This window comes from Indicator indicator, chromosome Z (genome assembly GCF_027791375.1).
Source record: "Indicator indicator isolate 239-I01 chromosome Z, UM_Iind_1.1, whole genome shotgun sequence".
NCBI lineage: Eukaryota > Metazoa > Chordata > Aves > Piciformes > Indicatoridae > Indicator > Indicator indicator.
This window is the reverse complement of record NC_072053.1, coordinates 32207244-32229460: the sequence shown is the minus strand read 5'-3', so window position 1 is coordinate 32229460 and position 22217 is coordinate 32207244. Positions and strand designations below refer to the sequence as shown.

Below are 22217 nucleotides of genomic sequence, written 5' to 3'. Positions count from 1 at the left end.
TAGCTTAAAATTTCCCCATATGTCAGTGGATAAGGGGAGAGTGTCTGAGCTGGATGTATTGCAATTATGTTGTTTTTTTTAAATTACTTTTTTTGCTTTGTATTTCAAAGATTGCATTGCATCAATCATCCAGTACAATTTGGTTGGAACTGAAGTTTAGGAGAGTTTACGTAAGTGAGGTAAGCCTTGTTATTTTAAGTTATAGTCTTGACAGATGTGTTTGCAATTATCCCCTAATATGTGGGTCCAACAACATCTGTATGCAAAATCCATGCTGCATACTACAGAAAAACCTCTTACCTTCGTGCAAAAGAAAAGTGGGCTGAGGCACTGGGAGAAAAATTCCTAGGGCTATCTTGAGGACTGTTTCCTGTTGGGGAAGATATACAAAAAATATTATTAAGGGAAAAAAAACTTCAGTAAAAATATTCAGACATATTAATCCAAGCATTTTCAAGCAGTTCAGAAGCTAGTTTCAGAATTTCTTCTTAGTCTCAGAGAAAAAAACCCTCTGAAATAGAATCTTATTCAACTTACATTTCATTTGTTATTTTTACTGGATTTTATAACTCATAGAACATCCTCTAGCCCTCCGGTTTGAGAGCTGTCAAATTAATTTGAGAATTAAAGTTTGAAGAAAAAGTGATTACAAGCTTAAAAGAAATATATTTGATGTTAGAAGCAAGGTGGGGTTTTTTAATCACACACAACGTTTGAAAGATAGAGAAGTAATGATCAGCATTATTTAGCCTCTACACAAAGTCTCTACAGTATCTCCAAAGGAGTTTTTTTATTATTTTTTTCACTTTTTTTTTTTGTAGCTCCAAAATAAACAAGCAGGCACAACACATTGAATTACTTTTTCTTTTTTTTTTACCCCCACACCTTAGTTCTGCTAGATCAAGGCACAGAAAGTTGACCACCTTTTGTGATGAGATGAAGAACTGCATATTGCTCACAGGTTGTAACTGTCTGTTATTTCTTCATGTTAAAGCACCCACCTCCTGCTGGACCAGCAGGAGTGCAGAAAGAAGGCACCTGCCACCTCTGATCCTCAGTGCCTCCAACTAAAGAAGACTGTATCTGGAGACAAAATAAAATGAACCAAGGTGGCCAACCACATTCTGGGGTGTATGAGAAGGGGTGGGGCTAGTAGGTCAAGAAAGGTCCTCCTTCTCTTCTGCTCTGCCCAGGTGAGGCCACATCTGGAATATTGTGTCCAGTCCTGGGCCCCTCAGGAAGGACAGGGAACTGCTTGAAAGAGTCCAGTGCAGAGCCCCAAAAATGATTAATGAAACACTGGAACAGGCTGCCCAGGGAGGGTGTGGAGTCTCCCTCTCTGAAGATATTCAAAACCTGCCTGGATGCATTCCTGTGTGATCTACCTCTGGCAGGAGGGGTTGGACTAGATGATTTTTCAAGGTCCCTTCCAGCCCCTAACATTCTGTGATTCTGTGAACTCTAAGAAAAATGAAGCCGCCAAAAAGCCAAACTGTGGGAACTGGAGAAAACGAGTTAATCACTTTTGAGTCTGAAATACAGTGTACGCAGCGTTCTGATACAGAAACAGACACGCTCATTAAAACAAGACCTTGGGAGATGCTAGGGTAGAAAGTAGGCAAGATAAAGGACATCTGTTGTTGGCCTCAAATGTTTGAAACCACATCAAAAACCATAGGGATTTGATCTGAAATAGCATTGGCTTACATCTAAAAGTCAATCTTTCCTTAAACAGGCAACTGACTGCAAAAAATATAAAGGAAACCAATGTATTGGTTCTAGCATTTATTTTTTGGACAAAGATGAGACCACAACACCAAGCAACAGAGCAAAAGGTTCCTAAGCAACCAGACAGAATCAGCATTTAATTTTTGAAGACAAAATTACTACCTGCACGTGGAAATTCCAGAATAGTGAGCCCTTCAAAGTAACCTTGATTTCTACCCAAGTTTTGGAATTAATAATGTATTGATCTTAACAGATCAATTTAATTCCATATGAGAAAGTGTAATCATGGAATCATTAGGTACTAAATGTAGAGGACATGGCCTCCCCCCCCCCCCTTTTTTTTTTTGTTAGAAGCAGATGCAGGATGTTTTTTGAGCTATGCTTAATTCCCATCTTCACTGCAGGAGGGTGTGGTGTGAGAGAGGTGGGGGTTATTTGAAGTAGAGGGAATCTGAAACCACACAGATTTCAGTCTTTATTTGGGAACACATTTTATTCTTCCTCTGCATGAACTACAAACATCAAAATACTGTTCATTTAATTTAGCAGTTAATTAAGATTTCCTGGGTGCTACCAGAGATTACTTAATAAAGATAAGCCCCCCGCTGTAGCACTGCAGACACAAACCAACTCTAGCTACTGCACAAGGGGGAAAAAAAAAAAAAAACCAACAAACTGTAATCTGGAATAGACTTAGAGGAAAACATGGCAAAGAAGCTACCTTAGAATCTGGAGAAGAGCAGAGAATTAGGTTTAATGCAATAAGGCAAACAGCTTTTGACAGAAAATAATTTGATGAACCAGCATAGGGGGGTTTGTAAACAAATTCCTTTCCTCTGATAGCTATTTTGAAGTTACATACAGATATATATGTAACACATATTTAATGCACATCAAGGACAAAACTAATTGTCCACCAGGTAGAGGACATGTGTAGACTTCACAGATGGAAAAAAATGGTGGAAGAATAGATTAATTTTACAGATCTTGCAGTGGCTTTGAGGAGACAATGCTGGAAACTACCTTAAGAGAATCAACAAAGATCATTTCCTCACAGAGGAAACCTTAAGAAGTCAAAGTCTTACTGAGGAGGAGCATCAGATCTTGTTATTTGGAAAATCAGTTTGCAACCACTATTTCCAATAGGTTTAAAGTAACAAAACTGGTAAAACTGTATGCATAATACCTAGTTACTAAATCCTGCAGGTTTATCTAGAAATTGAAACTCATATGAGACTGGAAACAGAGAAAGAAAACCCAGACCCAAACTGACTTGAGAAACAGCTAATGCACTCATGGGCTTAAATTGTGCTGGTCCAGGAAAGCAAGACAGGTTAGAAGCAGAGTCCCATACATGACCTTCATCCATTATGGCCTTCATCCATCCATCTGCCAGTCAATACCTGGGAGACTTTAAACAAAACAAAACACAAAACAAAACAAGCCAACACCAAACAGTGCCAGTTTAACTCTGTCCACATGTGCTTGCTTATTAATACCGCTGTTCTCTGGGATCTGCTGGCTGTTTTATGTTTCAGTCCTGGGGTATCTCTATGCTGCTGAGATTACTGTCAACATTTCTGACCTAGTAAGGTAAACATGACCAGTGGTCAGGCATTAGGTAAGTAATTAAATGCAGCATCCTTTGGGAGATAAAATGAATAGGCAATCAACATACCAAAACAATATTTCTTGACAACACACAGGGCAGCTCATTTCACAAGTAGCTATTGTTAAGAAAACTGCATCAAGACTAATTTAATTGTGATTGTTTTGCAAGCAGCTTCAAGAACTCCTGTGTCTTTTCCACAGAGGAAAGATGTTTTAAATTTTTCAAAAGGGCATATTACAGTCACTGTATGTTATTAATGTATTTTTAATAGCTGTTTAACTTAGAAAATAAAGCTTCAGCTGCAATGACCTGTTGTTAGTACTAAGGGAATAACAGATTCACGATAATTGCAATCCCAAATTCCTGATAAATCAAAGACAAATCCAGCTTGAAGTCTTGATGACATTACTTCATGATCTTTTAAAATTGTCAAACAATATGCCCATGGGTTCCTCTGTGTCTGTTTACCTGGTGGTGCACCCACACTGTGAAGTGAACATGAAACCACTCACCAACAGTTACAGTTCTGACCTTCACACTGCAACTAACAGGCTAGTCAGCAGAACATAGAGCTGGCCAGCAGAATCATTTTAAGTACTTCTACAGGTGCCTTCCACTGGGATGCATTCAGAGATGAGGAGCTCAAGCTGTTTCAAAACCTGGATTAATTATGCCTCAGACCAGCAAATTCCTTCTCCCCTATAAAAGCTGGGTAGCTCTGCGTGCTCCTTAAATCAATTTGCCAGGATGCTTTGCACATTGGGACCACTACTCAAAATACCAGCAGTGCTATGTTTCAACAGGATTTAAAAGTCAGTTGTCTGCATGAAATTTACCACATATATTGTCCTTAAACTAGTAGAAGATGCACTGAACTTGCTGTAACTTTTACTTTACCCAAAACCAAGACTAAATGAAGTTTTATTTTAGTAAAACAATTTTCATTATTCTACATGTGGAAATAGTCAGACTAACAGAAATATTTTATGAGAGATTGAATAACTGAAATATTGCATGAGAGATTCTTCTTTGCTTCAACTGACAGTACTTATCACCACCCATCTTGGACAAAATTCACAGGATTAAAGTAAAACCTCAGGAAAACTAACTTTTCTGTGTGATGCACACACACAGAAGCTGACAAATGTCTAGGCAGACTGAAAAAAATCTAGAATAAGGATTACAAGGGAAGGTAAGACCTTCCTTGTTTAAATTTTGCTTTAGGCAACTGCATCATATAATCCCATGCAAAAATGTATTGAATCTAACAGGAAAGGGCACATTGTCCCTGATCTACTTAGCAAACAAAACTTGAGGACTCTCATGATAATAGCCACTCTATAGTATTTCTTATTTTGGCACAACCTCATCTTCTCCTCTTTAAACAATTTCCCACTTATCTTGCAATTATTATCAACTGTCTTATTAATTGTCACATGGTGTCTTAGTGGCACCATGTGAAACATTTATTAAAATACAGACAAGTAAGATTTACAGCATTGCTCCGAACAGCCAAATCTTGTTCCTACAGCAGATACAAACAGCACCACATATGACCAAATGCAGGATCCTGCACCTGGGTCAGAACGACCCTCACTGTCAATACTAGCTGAGGGAGGAGGTGACAGAAAGCAGCCCTGTGGAAAAGGACTTGGGGATGCTGATGGATGAGAAGCTGGACATGAGCAGGCAGTGTGTGCTTGCTGCCCAGAAGGCCAATCACATCCTGGGCTGCATCAAAAGATGTGTGGCCAGCAGATGGAGCAAGGTGATACTGACATTGTACTCTGGTAAGACTGCACCTAGAGTACTGTTTCTGGCTCTGGAGCCCTCAATACAGGAAGGACATGGACCTGATGGAGCAGGTCCAGAGGAGGGCCACGAAAATGATCAGGGGGTTGGAACATCTCTGCTACAAGGGCAGGCTGAGGGAGCTGGGAGTGTTCAGTCTGGAGAAGAGGAGGCTCCAGGGAGACCAAACAGCAGCCTTCCAGTGCCTGAAGGGGGCCTACAAGAAGGCTGGAGAGAGACTGTTCACAAAGGCCTGCAGTGACAAGATGAGGGGCAATGGTTTTAAATTAGAGAAGAGTAGATTTAGATTGGACACTGGGAAAAAGTTCTTCACAATGAGGATGGTTGAGCACTGGAACAGGTTGCCCAGAGAGATGGTTGAAGCTCCATCCCTGGAGATATTCAAGGTGAGGCTTGACAGGGCTCTGGGCAACCTGATCTAGTTGAGGATATCCCTCCTCACTGCCTGGAGGTTGGACTAAATGACCTCTAGAGATCACTTCCAACCCAGGTGATTCTATGATTACTAATCCCTAGAGGTTAGTACCACCACAGGAATGATCTCCTGTGACTGCTGAGATGGGGACACTTGAATGCCCTAACTTGCTGATATTGTAATCATTCGTTTTGCAGGCTGAGTGGAGCAAGATGACCTGCCTATGCAGCAGCAGGCAGTCAGCTGAAAAAACATTAATGACCAGGACACCAGATGTTGTCCAAGCTAATGATGCAACCAAACCCTTGGCTTCCTACAGTTCTGAACATACCCACAGTTCATTCTAAAATCAAAACAATCTCTCGGAAGGTTTAATGGTTTCCAGCCCAGGTACTAGAAGTAGAGGATGTCCAAACAACTAACCTAAGACAATTACTAATAGCTATGAAGGTTTGAACCCAACAAAATTATCTGGTATAGATTTGTTTGCTATATTCATGAGAAATAAAAAGACTTTATGTCAGTGAAATCTGGTATTCTTGAAATTTTTTATGATCTTTTCACATATGTATAAGGCATAGTGGAAGACTTCAACTGAAAAATTCTGACTTTTCACCTTAGCTCTATAGGTAGAATACATATCTTGCACAGAGGAAAAGGACATTTCATGTATTGGATTAGTAATTAGTGTAGAGAGATACAGAGATATTACATATATGTTGATGTATTGTCCTTCTCCTACCCCATTTTTAAACCTACATTTCAGAGCTCATGTCTCTGTATGCTCCTAAGCCTTGGATTATGTACTGCTCTGAGACCTTAATACAGCTTATGAGCCTTTATGGTTACTGTTGCACACAAAAAAAACTACCCTTTCTTTGACAGGCAATCCTCATGAACTATTTGCATCCTGTACAGTCAGTGTGGTCCTGGTTTCACTTGTGCATCCCTCTCATACTAACAAATGAATCTGAGAATGACTGAAAGGGTAAAGCTAACAATTAAAAAGCTTTATGTAATTACTCAGTGTTTGTGCAATTCATTTTGCATCTGTAAATATAACCAACAGATGCCTGAGTAGGAATAATGTTCTACTAATTCAAAAAAGGAAAGCTGTTGCAACCTGAGCTTTCAGGAGGTCTGAAGTAAACCACATTGTTTCCAAAGGTGCAGTCACATCTCCAAATGGTTGCTTCACAGATATCAAAGACTAAAACATTCTTGAGCAAAACAGCAGATATCAGCAGAGTGCCAACACAGTGCACTAAGGGAGACCTTGAGATTCACAACATGCCTTCACACACAATGCTTGACACAGAGGATGCATAGCACTTTTTTACTCTCAAAGATGTGAGGGAGAAAAAAACTCACAGTTTTTTTCTCAACAGTTAGCTTAAACCAGTGGTTAAAATAAAACTCAGATGCAAGTAGAGTTAACTACATACATATTTTGCCTGTTCTCCCAACAAGCAACTGACTAACGCAGAAGCTAACAGGTTGTTTGTAGATCCAAAGGTGTCCTCAAAAGGGATGAAAATACCAACTTCAGCTATTCCTGAGGCAGCAAATTCCCAAGCAAAACCAACACTCTTATTAGTACTACAAGAAGGGCCCAGGATAACACTGAAGATTGTCAAAATTATAATTAATTGAGATCCGTTCTGGGTGCCTGATAATCTGGATTTCCTTCATTTTGAATAGTCAGTAATAAAGAGATAACAACCAGCAATAACAACTAATATGGTACAAGCCCAAGAACCTAGTCCACTTAAATAGGAGCATCTAACAGAAGTATTTTTATTAAGAGCAACATCAGGCTCTCTCCAGAGGTGGGTGGAGTTCTCTTGACAGTAGGGAGTACAGTAGTGGGATACAGTACCGTAAGAGAAACCAATCTGGCAGAAAAGCATTGACAATACAAAGCCAGAAGGCAAAATGGTTTTAAACAACATCAGGGTTAAAATAATCTATCCATATTTCCATATGAGTTGCTCGAACCACAGCACTTCCTGTTTCATTGAATTAGGAAGGTGGTGCTCAACAAGGAACCCTAGGCACTTCCTTTCCAAAACCAAAGCAAAGTGACATCAGAGTACATCTAAACCTTGAAAGTGGCCTCATATCTCCTTTTCCTATCACTCACCTTGAAACTATGTGTGGTAAAGGGTGCCTATGCCCAGAAATGCCCCAAAACACTGCCAAAACATGTCCCTACATGTTTTGCTCAAAACCCTCTTCCCCCTCCTTTCCCAGTCAGAGCTGAGTAAACAAACAAAAGGCCAGGTGTCAACAAGCCGGGGTAAACAACCCAACCTGCCTTCTTTGGGGCAAACAAGATCATGAGCCCACCTTATGGGATGCTTGTGCGGTGCTCGTACTTTTTCCAAGCCATATTCTGGCCATATGTATTGCTACTGGCTAACGGGTGTTAACCAAGCACTTAACTACTGGCTAAATCCAAGCAAATTATAAATATTACCCATGTTGTAAACAACTCACTCTTTTGCTATTGCCTTTTTGCTCTTCTGCTTCTGATCTCTACCCTCGTGCATGTGCTCTACCCTCATGCATGTGTTCTGCCTTTGTCTGCAGTCTGGAGAGAAGCCTGCTACTTGGGAAGTGTTGTCATGCCTCTGTTTACCTGGAAACCAGCAAAGAGTCCTTCACATAAGCTACACTGAACTACAGCCAGCTTTGCATCATACCCCAGTCCCGCCAGTATGAAGAAGCTGCCTAACCATGCCCTGAAGGGACTGAGCCCCATTGGCAAAGCCTCACCAGCTGGGGAGAACTTGCCCAAATGCCTTTCAGTAGATCTAAGTGTCTGATGCTAGCACAAAGCTGCAGACCTGTGAGCCAAATCCACCCTCTGTGTGCTACTCATGAAAGCCAGGACCATGCCCAGTCGTTTCACAGCCAGCTGCTAAGCCGCGGGAAAAGGAGCTGCCCGTCACCCCATGCCCAAAAGCTAAGATGTCAAGTGTGATTCAGAGCACCATCCGTGCCCTGCCGGGACCACCTGTGAATGTCCCAGATAGCCACAGCCCAGATAGCACAGGGTCCTGCCCTCTGCAGCACCGAGGGGACGGTCCAAGAGCCTGTTCCAGGTGAACCAGCCTCCAGTGCACACACACAGAGCCCACACCGTACCCCTATGGCCACAGGAGAAAGCTGCCTCCACCGCATCCAGAAGGGACCACCCCCAGAGCCTCAGCAGCAACCAGCTCCGCAACAAGCTTCTAGCAGTTTTGGTTCTGTTTAAAATCCCTGTGGTTTAGCCCGTGTGGTATTGTAAAATATGGATTATCAGTAGCAGCTCCCAGCAATGCCCTGAGCCACAATTCATGAGTGAAAATTGGTCCAATCACCACCTGGTGGACAAACGGCAAATTGCACGCCAGTTCATACTGAATAACGTTTTGGATTTTTCTAATTTGGTTCGTAGTTGTTAAACTGTACCAGTTTCTGAGAATATATCCACAATCGTACACCAGAATCTGCACACATATATACTGCTAAAAGGTTACTAATATTTTATATTAATAAATAATATTATCAGTATTTCATAAATCATTATTAATAACCATAACTCTGACCCTATGTCAGGCTGATATTGGACTGCACAGCCTACAAGCATGATAGTCAAGCCCAAGTTCAGTTAACTTCCCAAGATATGAAAAGACAGTAAAATATATATCTTGCAGCATATGAACAGAAATCATCCAATACTGTAATTCCTGGCTTAAAATGCTGTTAGGTAAGCATCACTATGTCTAGGCATATTAATTAAGTCCCAGGCTTATGGTTCCAGTCACATTTGAAAAAGGACCACAAGACAGGCTTCTGGAGCCAGGATCTAGCTGACTGGCAGATGAACATGCTCTGACTCTGCTCAGAACAGCTCATATTCCTACTGGAGTATACAAAGAATCTGTAAAGCACTGCCTCTACTTGCTCCAGAAATAGAAGAAAATTCTTAGAGTCCTTGAGGTCACCGAAAAACATGGAAGGTAAGAGATGGGGACTAGAGCATAATGAAATGGAACTCACACAGCCCAAATCTTCACTAGTGCTTTTGACTTTTTCTTTCTTTAAAATCAAAGAAGCATGTTAGGCTTTTTCCGAAGGGGGAAGCAAGGTAATGAAGACAAACATAATAGAAACACAGAAGAGTGGAAAGAATACTCTCAATGCACATAGAAATATGTTGAGAAGATAAAATGGAACTGAAGAAGCTAGAGAAGTTGACAGCCTGGGTTTGCTGCTACCTTTTTCTTCTACAATCAGCAACACTGCTGCCAGGGCAAGCAAAGAATGACCCAACAAAAAGTGTGCTGAGAAGCTGCTGAATGTTGTTACGGACAGTTGGGATTGAGAGAGTCCTCAATGGCTCAAGTTCTCATCTCTACCATTTGTCAGACTCAGGCCCTTGAAAGGCAGATCCAAGAATTAGTCCTTTCCTTTGACAGCTCAAGTGGCAATATTTGTGCAACACTGCATGAAGTTAGCACCCATTGAGCCTAATCCTTTGCAGCCATGCTCACATGAAACATGAAAATGCATGAAAAGCTTTCCTAGAGCATGATCCCTTCTCAATGATCTCCATATTCTGCATAATCTTACTAGAACATACTTGCAAAGAATGCATGCAATTACCACACTTCAGCCAAAGATAGTCCAATGACAAAACCTTTTTCCAATGCAAGTACTAATATTTTGTTGCATATAGAGCTTTCTCCATCTGCCTCTAGGACTAGATGTTTCCCTCTCTTCTGTTTCTATTGTTTCAGCCTCCAAGAGAAAGCACTAATAAAAAAAGATGTGAAGGTGTTAAAAGAGAGTCATCTCCAGTCCCTCTGAAACTTGGAGCTGTAAGACATACAGAAGGTCTGGTGCAGGCAGCAAAATAAACATTTCTACTTAGAGACCTTTTCAAGCAGAAACTCACTATTTCCAGCTACTTTCCATACCTAGTCAAAAAAAAGACCTTAAAATTATCTAGCTGCACAGGAAATATACCAGGTTTCCTCAATGGAGTGAGCCAAGATTCTCTGACTTGGAGTAATCCCTCCCATCCAAGGACTGCCAAAAGGATTAAACCCAGCAGGCAATAGAGCACATGGTGTCTTTTGTCACATCTCTCCGCTGCACTTAGCAAGAAACCAGGCCTCCAGTACAGGCTGTCACAGAGAGTAGGGGTGTTATTTGAGTGTACAGATCTCAGTGCAGGTAAGACCTGGTGGCTCTGACAACAAAAGAAACATAGCATCACTAAAAATCAAGAAGACTTACAGGCACTAAACATTTGACACACTGAACTATTGTGCATGTAGGTGAAAACACATAACTTCTGTGGCTTTACTAGCCTCTTCCTCTCAAAATTTGTATCTTTTTTGTGCATATGTGAATTAAAATGACAGTGATTCAAGGCACAAATATAAATAAGTCTGCATAGGAAGTCAGTTCTAGGCAGTGTCTGATCACTAGACAAAGCAGAAACCCTGTCAAGGGTGACTCTGAGCATGCTCTTAGTCCTGAAAAGGACTTCAGCCAGCTGAGCTAGGAGCCAATGGTTGTGTGAATGTTTACTGTAACTATACATAGAAGCAATAATAAAGAGTGCCAGACAAACACATGCAAATTTTTATGACATATACAAGATTTCATAGTGCTGCTGAAGTGTTCAGCACACATACCTTGGGAGAATATTCACAACAAGTATTAAGAGAATTTACTATATCCTGCAGTTATGCAGAAGTTGCTGAATTTCCGCACTGGGTTTTAGAATACACAGCACACTGCTGAGTTCTTTTCTTTAAGGAAAAGAAGAGCTTGCACTTAACTTGTTTCAATCCTTTCAGTATCAGTTATCCATCTTCAGAGACACCTGTCAAGAGCTGGGACACCAGCATTATTATTTCCCTATTATGGTTTGAGAAATTGATTCAAAAAGATGAAGCAACTTGCTGGAAGCACAAACCCATTGTCAGACAGGAATACTTCAGCACTTATAAGTACATGATCTATATTCAGGTCCCAGGTAGTGTGTGCTATCCACTCCATATATCTGAAGCCTGCTAGGCATCATTAATCTAAGCTATCAGTTTCCATGCATAGCAGTAGACATGCTAGTTCTCACAGCAAGCATCAAGTCAGCACAGCACAGCTAAAGCCTTTTTCTATGGTGACTAGCAATCCTCTCTGTTCCAAATGCTTGATTCTGCATTTGGGGGACCTAGAGAGTGATCTCAAACATCCCAAATTTTCATGTCAGTTTTAAATTAGTCTGTACCATTTTTCCCTTTGTTTGCTTGCTTTAAATGCTCTGCTGCCTTGAACTCTTCACAAGTCTTCATTTTGTCTGGATTCCTGGTTGTTATCGCCTGCTGCTCAAGGTGAAAAACATCACCATGTTTTCTCTGATAGTGTTGCTTCCGTAAGAAAACCGGAGATGACTTATTATAAACTCACCATCTTCTTAAAAAAAATTCATCTGAAACTCTGCACCTTCTATTTTAGTATCTATTTTAGTATCTGAGAGCAGGTCTCCAAAGCTTTCAGTGTTATTGCCTACCCAAGGATTGGTGTGGAGCTTTCATTTTGGTGTGTAGTTACAGCCAATTCCAAAAAAATGTACTCAAATCTTTCAGGAAATGTGTTTTGATGTGCTAAAAAATGTTTTGGTTTTTGTGTTTGTTTTTTTTTTTATTAGGACAATAATTTTCAATAAAATATTTATTTATGGACTTTCATTCAATCTTTAAGTGCTTCAGGTGATTTAGAAGTAAACCAAAACAATCATCAGCTTATTGCTGTGTACAGTGAAGCACAGAAATTACCAGCAACATGCCTAACATCACAAATCCTAGGGAGCAAAAGCACTAGGAATAGAATGTAATACCCTACTCACCGACTCCACTACCTTTAGCATGTGTGCAAGATATTTTATATCCTTTTCACACTGAACTAGGCCCAGAAAGGAAACGGAGGGGAGAGAAAATGCATCAAAATATTAGAATGAAAAGTAGGAGAGAAAAATAGCTGCCTGATCCATGATAGGAATTTCTGGATTGCTTCTCACTGTAACATAGAATTTGTGATCTAAACATAGCAGAAATTCAGATGGAAAGATATGCAACTTTTTGCTGTTCTAAACAGTGGAAGGAAGAGTACTTGGATAGAGAATTTGTCTGTTTTCCTTTCAAATACAGACATTTTCAGAATTTAGTAATAGTATTAATAGCATAAATGTAAAATCACCTGCATGAGCTGAGAGTGGTGAATGAGGCCGAGCTGCAGATTGTCCATTGCCTATCAAACTCTTCCTGTTGCTTGTTCTACAACTGTGGGCAAAAAAAAAAGAGAGGAAAGACAACATCAGCATCAGAAATACAGCATGCACCACATATGAACATACTGAGACTCTGCTACTTTGTTCACTTCCCTAGTCTCCTACTAAAAATCACAGCTATTGTTGTTTTTGTAGGCATGTCCAGGAAGTCTACAATCATGCTGGACAATGACAAGGACTGCAGTTTCCAAAGAAAACGCACCATGGATACTTTTTGGGATTTCATGTTTGCTGTTCTGTGCAAAGAGTAGCATTCTCCTGTAGACACAATTGCGAAATATTCTTTCTTGACTACAGGTTCTTTGCCATACATTTTTTACAACATATAAAAATACACAAGCATGACGTGAAAAACAGTTCCAAGCTGAGAATCACCATTCAATGATTTCTATTGCATGAACGGTAGCTCCAAATTACACACCACAAAGAGCAATGATTTATCAATCTGAGAATGACACAGTAATAATAAATCTAATTATTGAGATAAATATCGCATCTGTGCCTTTTGTCAGTGGAACAGATGATGCCTAAGAAGATGAATGCATTTTTTACTCTTACATTTTTCAACTGCGAAGCCACTAATTTCCCATATCACAAGATCATTAGGGCAGATAAATAGTAAATTAATGCATCTATTAAACTTAGGAAAGGAGGTATTTTTCTTAAATACATTACGAAGTTTTAAAATATCTGTTGGCACAAGTTTATTTCTTTTTTGCATTTTCTGCTATCATGAATATTCTCACACACATAAATTCCCACTAGTGAAAACATTCACGCACAAGGAAAACAGTGTCTTCAAGTCAAAGAGATGTAAAGATGGATAAACTCCAGTGCATATGCTTATGTTTACAGCACAGCAATCAGAATTTTAATCCTGTAAAGGTTCAGAAAAACAGCAAGGCTGTTAAAGGAGACAAATTCATACATAGAAGCATTTCATTAACCCAGAAGGTTCCAAAAAAAAAAAATAGATTTATATCATATATCAGGATGTCTCCAAAGATTAATTTTCTAGTATTATGACCTCTACTTAACAGCCAGAAAGCAAGCAAGTCAAATAAAACATAAGAGAAAGGATGACATTTAATAGCATAAGCAGGTTAAGTAAAACAGATTCAAAAGCAATCCAAAGTAATCCTGAAAACAAGGGAAATATGGGCAAAATGAAGGCAAAGGCAATGCTGAGTATGAAAACAGTACAGAAAACACCTAAAGTATTGAAAAAGTCAAACACTAAGACCAGTCTTCTCTTGAAAAATGTTTTGTGAAGCAGCAAGAGTGCCAGTCCCAGCTGTTCAATGGCTTAATGCAAAGTTCATTGGCATAATGAATTGCCATATCACTTAATTATTTCATCAATTAACCAGTGAGTTCACTCACAGGTATGTACATATTCCTGGAGATCTATGTAAGAAAAGAAAGCATTAATGATTGCAAGATTCATATTTGGAGCATTAGAAAAGTCAGAACCTACCAAATATAGGAGACAATTTCTGAAGTGAAAAACCAGGGAGAACTTTTAAAATATAAAATCATGTACATGTATTTTTAGGAATAGTTCTGGAGTAAGACCAGCTTTATACAATTACTCATAATATGCTCAGCACTTGCGTCTACTGATTAAATAACGAAACTTGAGCAAATATTCTGTATTTCATTAGACAAAAATTTCAAAGTTGCATTGTTCTCTCCCATCTCTAAACTTTGTCCAGCTGAAGAGTCATACACAATTCTTATCTAAAAACAATCAAAATTCTTCCCCTTAGCTTCATACAATGCCACTCTATTTTTAGTAATTTTTCTGGTATGATTCTAGGACAAGCCTGACTTTATTTGCTAACCTTGTTTTTCAAAGTTTGAAAACCTGCTCCTTTGCAGTTCTCCAATCTAAAATTGAATGCAGTAGAAATGTTTAGCATCCATCAGACATTTGTTACAGGACGCTTAGACTGCATCTATCCATGATGATGCAATGGCACCACTACAACATCTGTGGTGCATGCTAGGGCTAAGATCATGTAACTTTAAAGCAGTTTTGTATGGCTCAAGACTCACCTCATCTCCTGTCATAAGCAGGGAATACATTTTAAGCATCTAATCCCTGGTAAATTCTCAGCAAAACAAACGTTACTTTCAGAAAGTCCTAGGCACCCTCCACTGAGTTTGCTACAAAGACTATTCCCAGTGCAGGTTATTGGTATCATTTTCCCTTACCTGTACAAATTGAGTTCTATCACTGTTGTCAGAATGTCCTGCATAAGTAATGGATCTCTTGTATTCACTTTCACATTAAAATTAAAGCTTCACATTCTTCAGGTGAAGTTAGTGCAACCCCTTTCACAAACCACTACCAAAAACCTCTAATTTAAATTATCTTGATTTTTTTTTTTTTTTGGGTGGGGGCAGGGTCAGGGGGGAGGGTCGGGTGGGTGTTTTAAAGAATTGCTCTGAGATACATACTGGCATTACCTCCAATATCAAGATCTTACATAAAGAGAAGCTTTCCCCAACTGCCATTTGAAAAAAAATAAAATAAATCTTTCCTATTTGCTCAGACATGCCTGCAGCTGTACAGAGAATCTCCATTTATCAAGTTCAAATTAAATGTTGTATTGAGAAATACAAAATATGTCGTCTCCTTTGTTTTTCTTAACAGTAAGGTAAGATGTGAAACACTGCATGAAAAGACAAATCCATCCCAGAGCTCTTGCTGTATTTTTGGGTTTTTAGTTCTGTTTAACAAAGATTTTGAAATGATGTTATCCATCCCGTACTTGTGAAACGGAACTCCTTCTCCAGAATAATGCTATTATGGAAGAGGCTCTTTGTGAACAAAAAAAAAAAAAAAAAAATCTTCAGGGAACCTTGAAAGATGATCTCAGCTGCTAGAACACCACAAATGGGAAGTAAGGTTGCACTATTTAAGAATTAAAGCATTGCTTATTGAACTACATTAGCCTTGAAACAGCATTCTTCCATATATAAAAGAATCTCAGAAATAAAAGACATTCTGCAGACAAAATAGTTTTTCCTAGATCTCTGAACACATCAAGTAACCTTCCCCTTCTATTATCTTCAAAAAAATATTCTTCTCCAATTCAAATCTGACAAGATAAACCAACAGGTAAGAGGCAGCCCTGAAAGAAAACCTCTTTGTCTGCAGAGAAGTTACAGCAGTGCAGGAATAGTCTAGAGGAAACATATAAACCTTGGAAAACCACAGAGCACCACACACTCAAACACAATTCTCTAAGCCTTGATTTCATGTTGTGATCAGGTTGCATTGCACAGGCAGGAGACTTGCAAGCCAAGCAGCAGATACAATACAGTGTTTAGAACACTGAAGAAAAAAAGAAAAAGAGAGAGAGAGAAAGGAAAACTTTTTTTCCCAAGAGTGGGGGGAAATAATTTTTAAATCAGTCATGCTCAACAATGATTAAACTTTAAGGTACACACAAAACTTGAACAGCAAGTTTACATGTTTTGCCCTTTGTCATTTTCTCTGGCCCAGAAGATTCTTCCTGGACTACATTCTGCTGCCCACAACTTAAACTGACAGTCCTGGATGACTACCTATCTGCAAGTAGCTGGCACTGCACCAGATCAGCAGTGCCCTGGACTACTGACACTGCTGTTTATCTTGAAATAATTACTTCCTATTTGGTTTCCAAATCCCCCAGACAGGTTATGCCTTACCTCCTGCTCTCTGCCACTGACAGTTCCTACCCTTCACATCCCTCTCCTCCCTATCCTGACTACTCACGTCCCACTGCTGGGGCTTTCCTTCTTCATCCCAACTCCAGTATTAGGCCCAATGCATTAACCTCTGAGTGACTTCTCCTCCAGTTGCTACAAAAAGATCAATGCTTCCCATGAGAAGTACTCCCAATAAAACAAAGTGTTCTGTGCTCAGCTTCGTTAATCACAAAGCAAGGCTGAACAACAGCTGCTGAAGTCCACTTGCATGAACCTTGATTACCTTGCTCCTTAAATAGCTACAGCTCTTCATGGATTGGGCAAAAGCCATTTGGGCAGAGGTGATGGAAACCGAGAGACCGAAACCAGCAAAGCACAGAAGTACTTCTATGGCCACTGAAACAGAGGTACACTCCACAACCTCTTGGAAACACTACACGAAATGAAAGGTTCAAGTAAAAAACCATTTCTTCCAGTATAGGTAGTACTTCATCCAAAGTTGAAATATTAAATGCAGGTTTCCTGATACAGTAATCAAGAAATGGCAAAAACTGTGAGACATAGGCACTGAAATAGAAGTTTCTTCCTCAGAAAGAGGGCTAACAAGTGATAAAACTACTGGCAGTAAAGGTTAATTGCCTTTTACTTTAGTTTTTCCCAATGAAGTAGGGAAAGAAGGCTATATACACAGAAATTACCAACTGCCACACTTCTCATGTGGAATTTGGCATCTGTTTTAATAATTTACAATTATTTCAACACCCTCAATTATTAATGTTTACATTTGTAATGAAGATGGATTTTAACTCTAAGCTATTATGATGGTTCACCACCTTTCACAGCGTATGCAGAGCACAGCATTACTCTGCAACAGAACTTCTTAAATTTTGGCAGCAGCGTAAAACAGTGTGGTTTAGCTGAGGGTAAGGACTAAAAGTAGATTCTTTCTATTTTAAGAGAGGCTGAAAACAAAATGATTTATTTTCTAATACAAGTAGAGACAAATCAATATTGCTGTACCTTGAATGCAAACTTTTAGCATAACAGAGACAACTGTGCAGGACCAACAGTCCCATAAAGACATTAAGGATAGAAAAGGTGGTTATAATTTCTCTGCTATTGAAACCGCATGGCTGAAAAATTCCTAAAGAGGAACATGCTATGGCTAGCATGACTTGAGATGTGGCCACTTTGTTTATAGAGGAAAGTTAAATTTAAGTTATATTTCTGTTTTATTTAACTTGCAATGAAGTTAGCTAACCTGCAACTTCATAGTTATTTATTATCTTCCATGAATAGCAACACTGAAGAGTCAACAGTGCACACAACAGTGACTTAAAAAAATGTTAAAACATTTAAAGTAAGGAATTTAGCTTGTTTTGATTTGGGGGGTTGTTTTTAAAGAAGCCTTTTGCATTCAAAAAAACTTTGGTGAGTATTTTTATGTTCCTCAAATTCAGCAAGTTCTGTGGGACCCTAACTCAAACAAATGCAAAAACCAGGTGCCATGAAGAGAAGGCACACAGTGCTTTAGCTCCTTTGACAAAAGTCTTTATGTTTGTATTTGATGTAGCATCTCCTGATCTAGAAAGTCAAATTATCACATGGCCTGCAATTAACAGTAATTTCATACTTAGATTGTTTTATAAAGGCGGGGGGGGGGGGGGGGGGGGAAATCAGTCAACCAAGGATGTTTCTCTCCAAATACTACGTAATTATGGTTACATTAACAAAATCCACAGGCTCGATTAATAGAGCTGTTTGTTGTGGTCCTATTCTACCCTGTAGCTAAGACAGTCTGAAGAGTAAGGAAGCAAAGGTTTACAATTTTGAGAAAGATTTGCTGTACCAAAGTAGGCAAATTTTCAAGATGCTAGAATCACTGAGAAATGTGTAAACCATCTGCATGAGAATAAAATACACCATCAGTAACAGTCATGAGTTTTCTTTTTGTTCTTTTAAAGGCTTTCAATGTTCCACACTAATACCTATTTAGTATCACGTAGCATTATTTTCAGACACATTTTTACTAGACTACATGGCTGCATATATTCTTTCCAAATTTGGTACATGCATACAGGTATGTATATAAGCACATATGTATACATTCATACTTAACACACACAAAATATATACAAATAGTTGTTTAAATATATACAATTCTGTATTTAAAACTTTAAACATTAAAAAATTTAAATATCCAAGATTATATTTATTATAAAAATAACCTTGCAGAAACTATTTGCATTAGACAGGAAATACCCTATTTACCAGACCACATGCCTATCAAGCAGAGGCAGGAGGTTTAAAACACAGGACTCACTCTGCAGGATATGTGTCACTCTGCCTCCTTGCTCATTGTTCAGAGCTTGGGAGAAATAGAGTGAGCGTAGGGAGCAGAGGGAAGTAAGGGCTGCCGGACACCACTAACTGCTGCTGCTCTCTCCAGAGCCTCCTCTCCATCTGTGGTTGTAGTGCTGTCTGCTAGGCAGTAGCACAGGCAGTGTTTACCACCGGCTCTGCCCACAACTGAGAGCTAGGCTGGTGCCCTGTGGCTGCTCCAGCTGCTCACAACACCAGTAAGTCAGACTCAGACAAGGAGGTAGCTGGGAGGATCTCCTCCTCATTTTTCCACCCCTAGCTGAAATTATGGTACAGAACAAGAGCCTCTTCCACTCTTAAAACTGAACAGTGCACCCCATCTACTGGCAACAAATAACATGAGTAAACTAACGTTTCCTGTTGTAGCCATACTTCCTTTGAACAACATCCATTCCAATGCAAGGATTAGCCACAGCCAATTCTCCAGACCATTTGAGCACTGCAAGGGAGCCAAGCACATGCTGTGAGGCCAGTGTGTTTCAGAATTAAGAGAAAACAGTAGAATGTCTCAAACTACTGCTGGAAGACCTTTCTACACCAGGTATTTACCACAGTGAAGCCCTGTCCAGCTCCTCCCCAAATTTTCTCACTCTGTTTGCCACTTGGACATATCATCTCTTTGCTTTCTTTTTTCATTGCAGGTGGTTGTTCCCAAGAACTACACGTCTGAGCACCACTGTTCATAACTTGCCATATATCATGGATTTAGTGGTCCAGGATGGTAAGCCAGACAGATCATCTTATAGCACTGAATGCACTCTCAACAGAGAGGGTAGTTTAGGGGGGTGCTTCTCTTGAACAAAAGAGTGTGCACAATGTCAGTTGTGGTGTTGAGTGCATGGTGTAAAGTCTCAAAGGGTTAAAGTCTGCCACACTGGAAATTACCACACGGTTACACATGCAGCCAGTCCACAAAACCTTGTGCCTCAGCAGATGCCTCTAAGACACACCTCAGAAATGACCAATCCATTTCCAGCTGTGGGGAAGGAAAGAAGAATTTAGTCTGCTCTGCTTCTTGCTACAGAGGTTGTACTTTGATTTCCTTTCAACCTTGATTTGTTTGCACCTGTAAAAGTAATTTATGTTACCAAAGACACTTTCACATAGAGAGAAGCAGAGACTTTTTAAAGCAAAGTACTATTAATCACCTGAACCCTTTATAACATGAAACAGTCTGCTTTGCACTGTACTGCAGAGCCTCTCCCCCTGAGAAAAGCCACTAAAAGACAAAATGCTAGAACTAGTCTTTCCCTTATTATTTTACATTTTTGACAGTTTTCAGCTTTTTTATTTTAATCTCACCCCCACATATTTTTTCCTAATAATCAGGGCAAAGTGCAACTAAATAAATGGTATCCTATAATTCAAAAGGTAGGAAATTGGGAGCTGAATGGAGTCATTGATCCCACTCTAGCTCGCGCGCGCCACACGCGTCATCTCTCCCTCCTAGTCCACGCCCTTTCTCCGCGAGCTCCCTCGCCGTCCGCTACTCCTCAGTTTGCTCTCTACTTCTCATTTGTGCTCCCCCCTTCTCCCCCGCATCACTCTAGAACCACTTATCTCGCCAGTTAGTACTATCCAAATCCCCCACCATGGCCACGATCGCTGATATACATCCATAGCCTCCAACCGCTGAGCGACGCAGCACAGGGACCGCGCTGTCCCGTGCTATCACCACTCACCACAACTCGACCGCGATTATGTCGCGCGGCGCCTCGCTCACCTTAATTCTACTATCTCTAACACTGTAATCCGGAGCCTACACCATGCTCTTACTTCTGTACCATCCACAGCTGCTCCTCCCCCCGAGGCATCATTTAAACCCCCATTAACTGCGTGATCTCCTGCAATCGCTCTAACCAGCTCCTCCACATAAGCACTGTGAACTAGGATAATCAACTCACGGCCCGCAGCTCCCCCCCCCCTCTCCGTCTATCGCTAACCCGACCCCAGCCCCATCTTCACAACCTGACTCATAGCCCGTTCGCTTTATCCTTCGTCCATCACTGCTCCCGTAGCATTTCCACGTCTTCCCCCCCCCCCCCCCCCTCATCGAGAGACCCCCCCCCCCCCCCCCCCCCCCGCACCCACCACCCCCCGCACCGCTGAAACTCCCTACCTAATCGCCTTCTAATCTTCCGCATATCTCCTTAGCAAAATGTCTACCGCCTCTTGACACACACCCCACTTTCTGTCACAACGAGCAATTATAATGCCAATAACTGTTAATTATGTACTCCTATTCACCGCTCTTGTCATCCCCGCGCCCCGATCTCACCTTCGATAAATATTCCGGACCACAACCCCTCGACCCGCCGTAGCCTACATACTGCGCTCGCCTCTACGCTATATCACACACACGCCCTCTTCTACTTCCCATGCACAGTGCCTACGAACTCTTACTGCACCTAAACTTATTCGTTCTCCTCTCTCGATATGCCGCCCCCTTCCCTTTTTTTTTTTTTATAGTAGAATCTTTGTAGATTTGAGTGGGAAGCGACCTTAAGATACCATACTCTGACCTCTCTGCTTGGTCAGGGACATTTCCACTAGATCAGGTTGCTCAAGCCCTGATCAACCTGACCTTGCCCCCCCCCCACCCCTCAACAACACCCGATACGCACGAGGGCCCCGGACATCACCATCACACCATCTCCCATGCTCGCAACCTACACCACTTCTCCCCCCCCCCTTCCGCACGTCGTCAAGCTCCTCAAAAAACCTCACTCGTGCGATAGATCGCACATCGCGATCCTTCCTGTCCACTCTCGCACTCTCGCGCCTCCCTACTACTCCTGCAGTCACTCTCCCTCCCATGCGGCACAACCTCTTATATTACCGCGAACATCAGTCTCTTGCTCCGCTCGGTCCACCCATCTCTACTGCATACGTCACCAGCCAGTCTCACGTCGCCCGTGCCTTCACAGCTCAGTTATACCCGCTCACATACCTCTGCAACTTCTCTGGGATAACAAAAGCACTATATCATCACTCGCGCACTCCAACATAAAAACCATCAACTCCACCACTACCTCCTTCGGCTATCCCTAATCATCACCCATCGCGTGTTCGTGCACTCTCAATCCCCGATCCGCTCCACTTCCTCTCACTGGTCGAGGAGCCCCCCCGGAACTTCTCGCTATCACCAATTACATCATACGCACGCCCTCGGGTCGCACACACTAACCTGACATCTCATCACTATCCATGCTCGCCCG

General features: G+C 40.8%; 1 protein-coding gene across 1 annotated transcript in view; it reads right to left on the bottom strand.

The window, feature by feature from the left end:
• MAST4 (microtubule associated serine/threonine kinase family member 4) overlaps positions 1-22217 on the bottom strand; it is a 341770-nt gene that overhangs the window by 66554 nt on the left and 252999 nt on the right. Inside the window, exons 6-7 of the mRNA XM_054397478.1 lie at positions 12828-12910; positions 301-370 (exon numbers count right to left, since the gene is read on the bottom strand). Coding sequence (XP_054253453.1) covers positions 301-370; positions 12828-12910 — 153 coding nt within the window. The remainder of the gene's footprint in view (positions 1-300; positions 371-12827; positions 12911-22217) is intronic.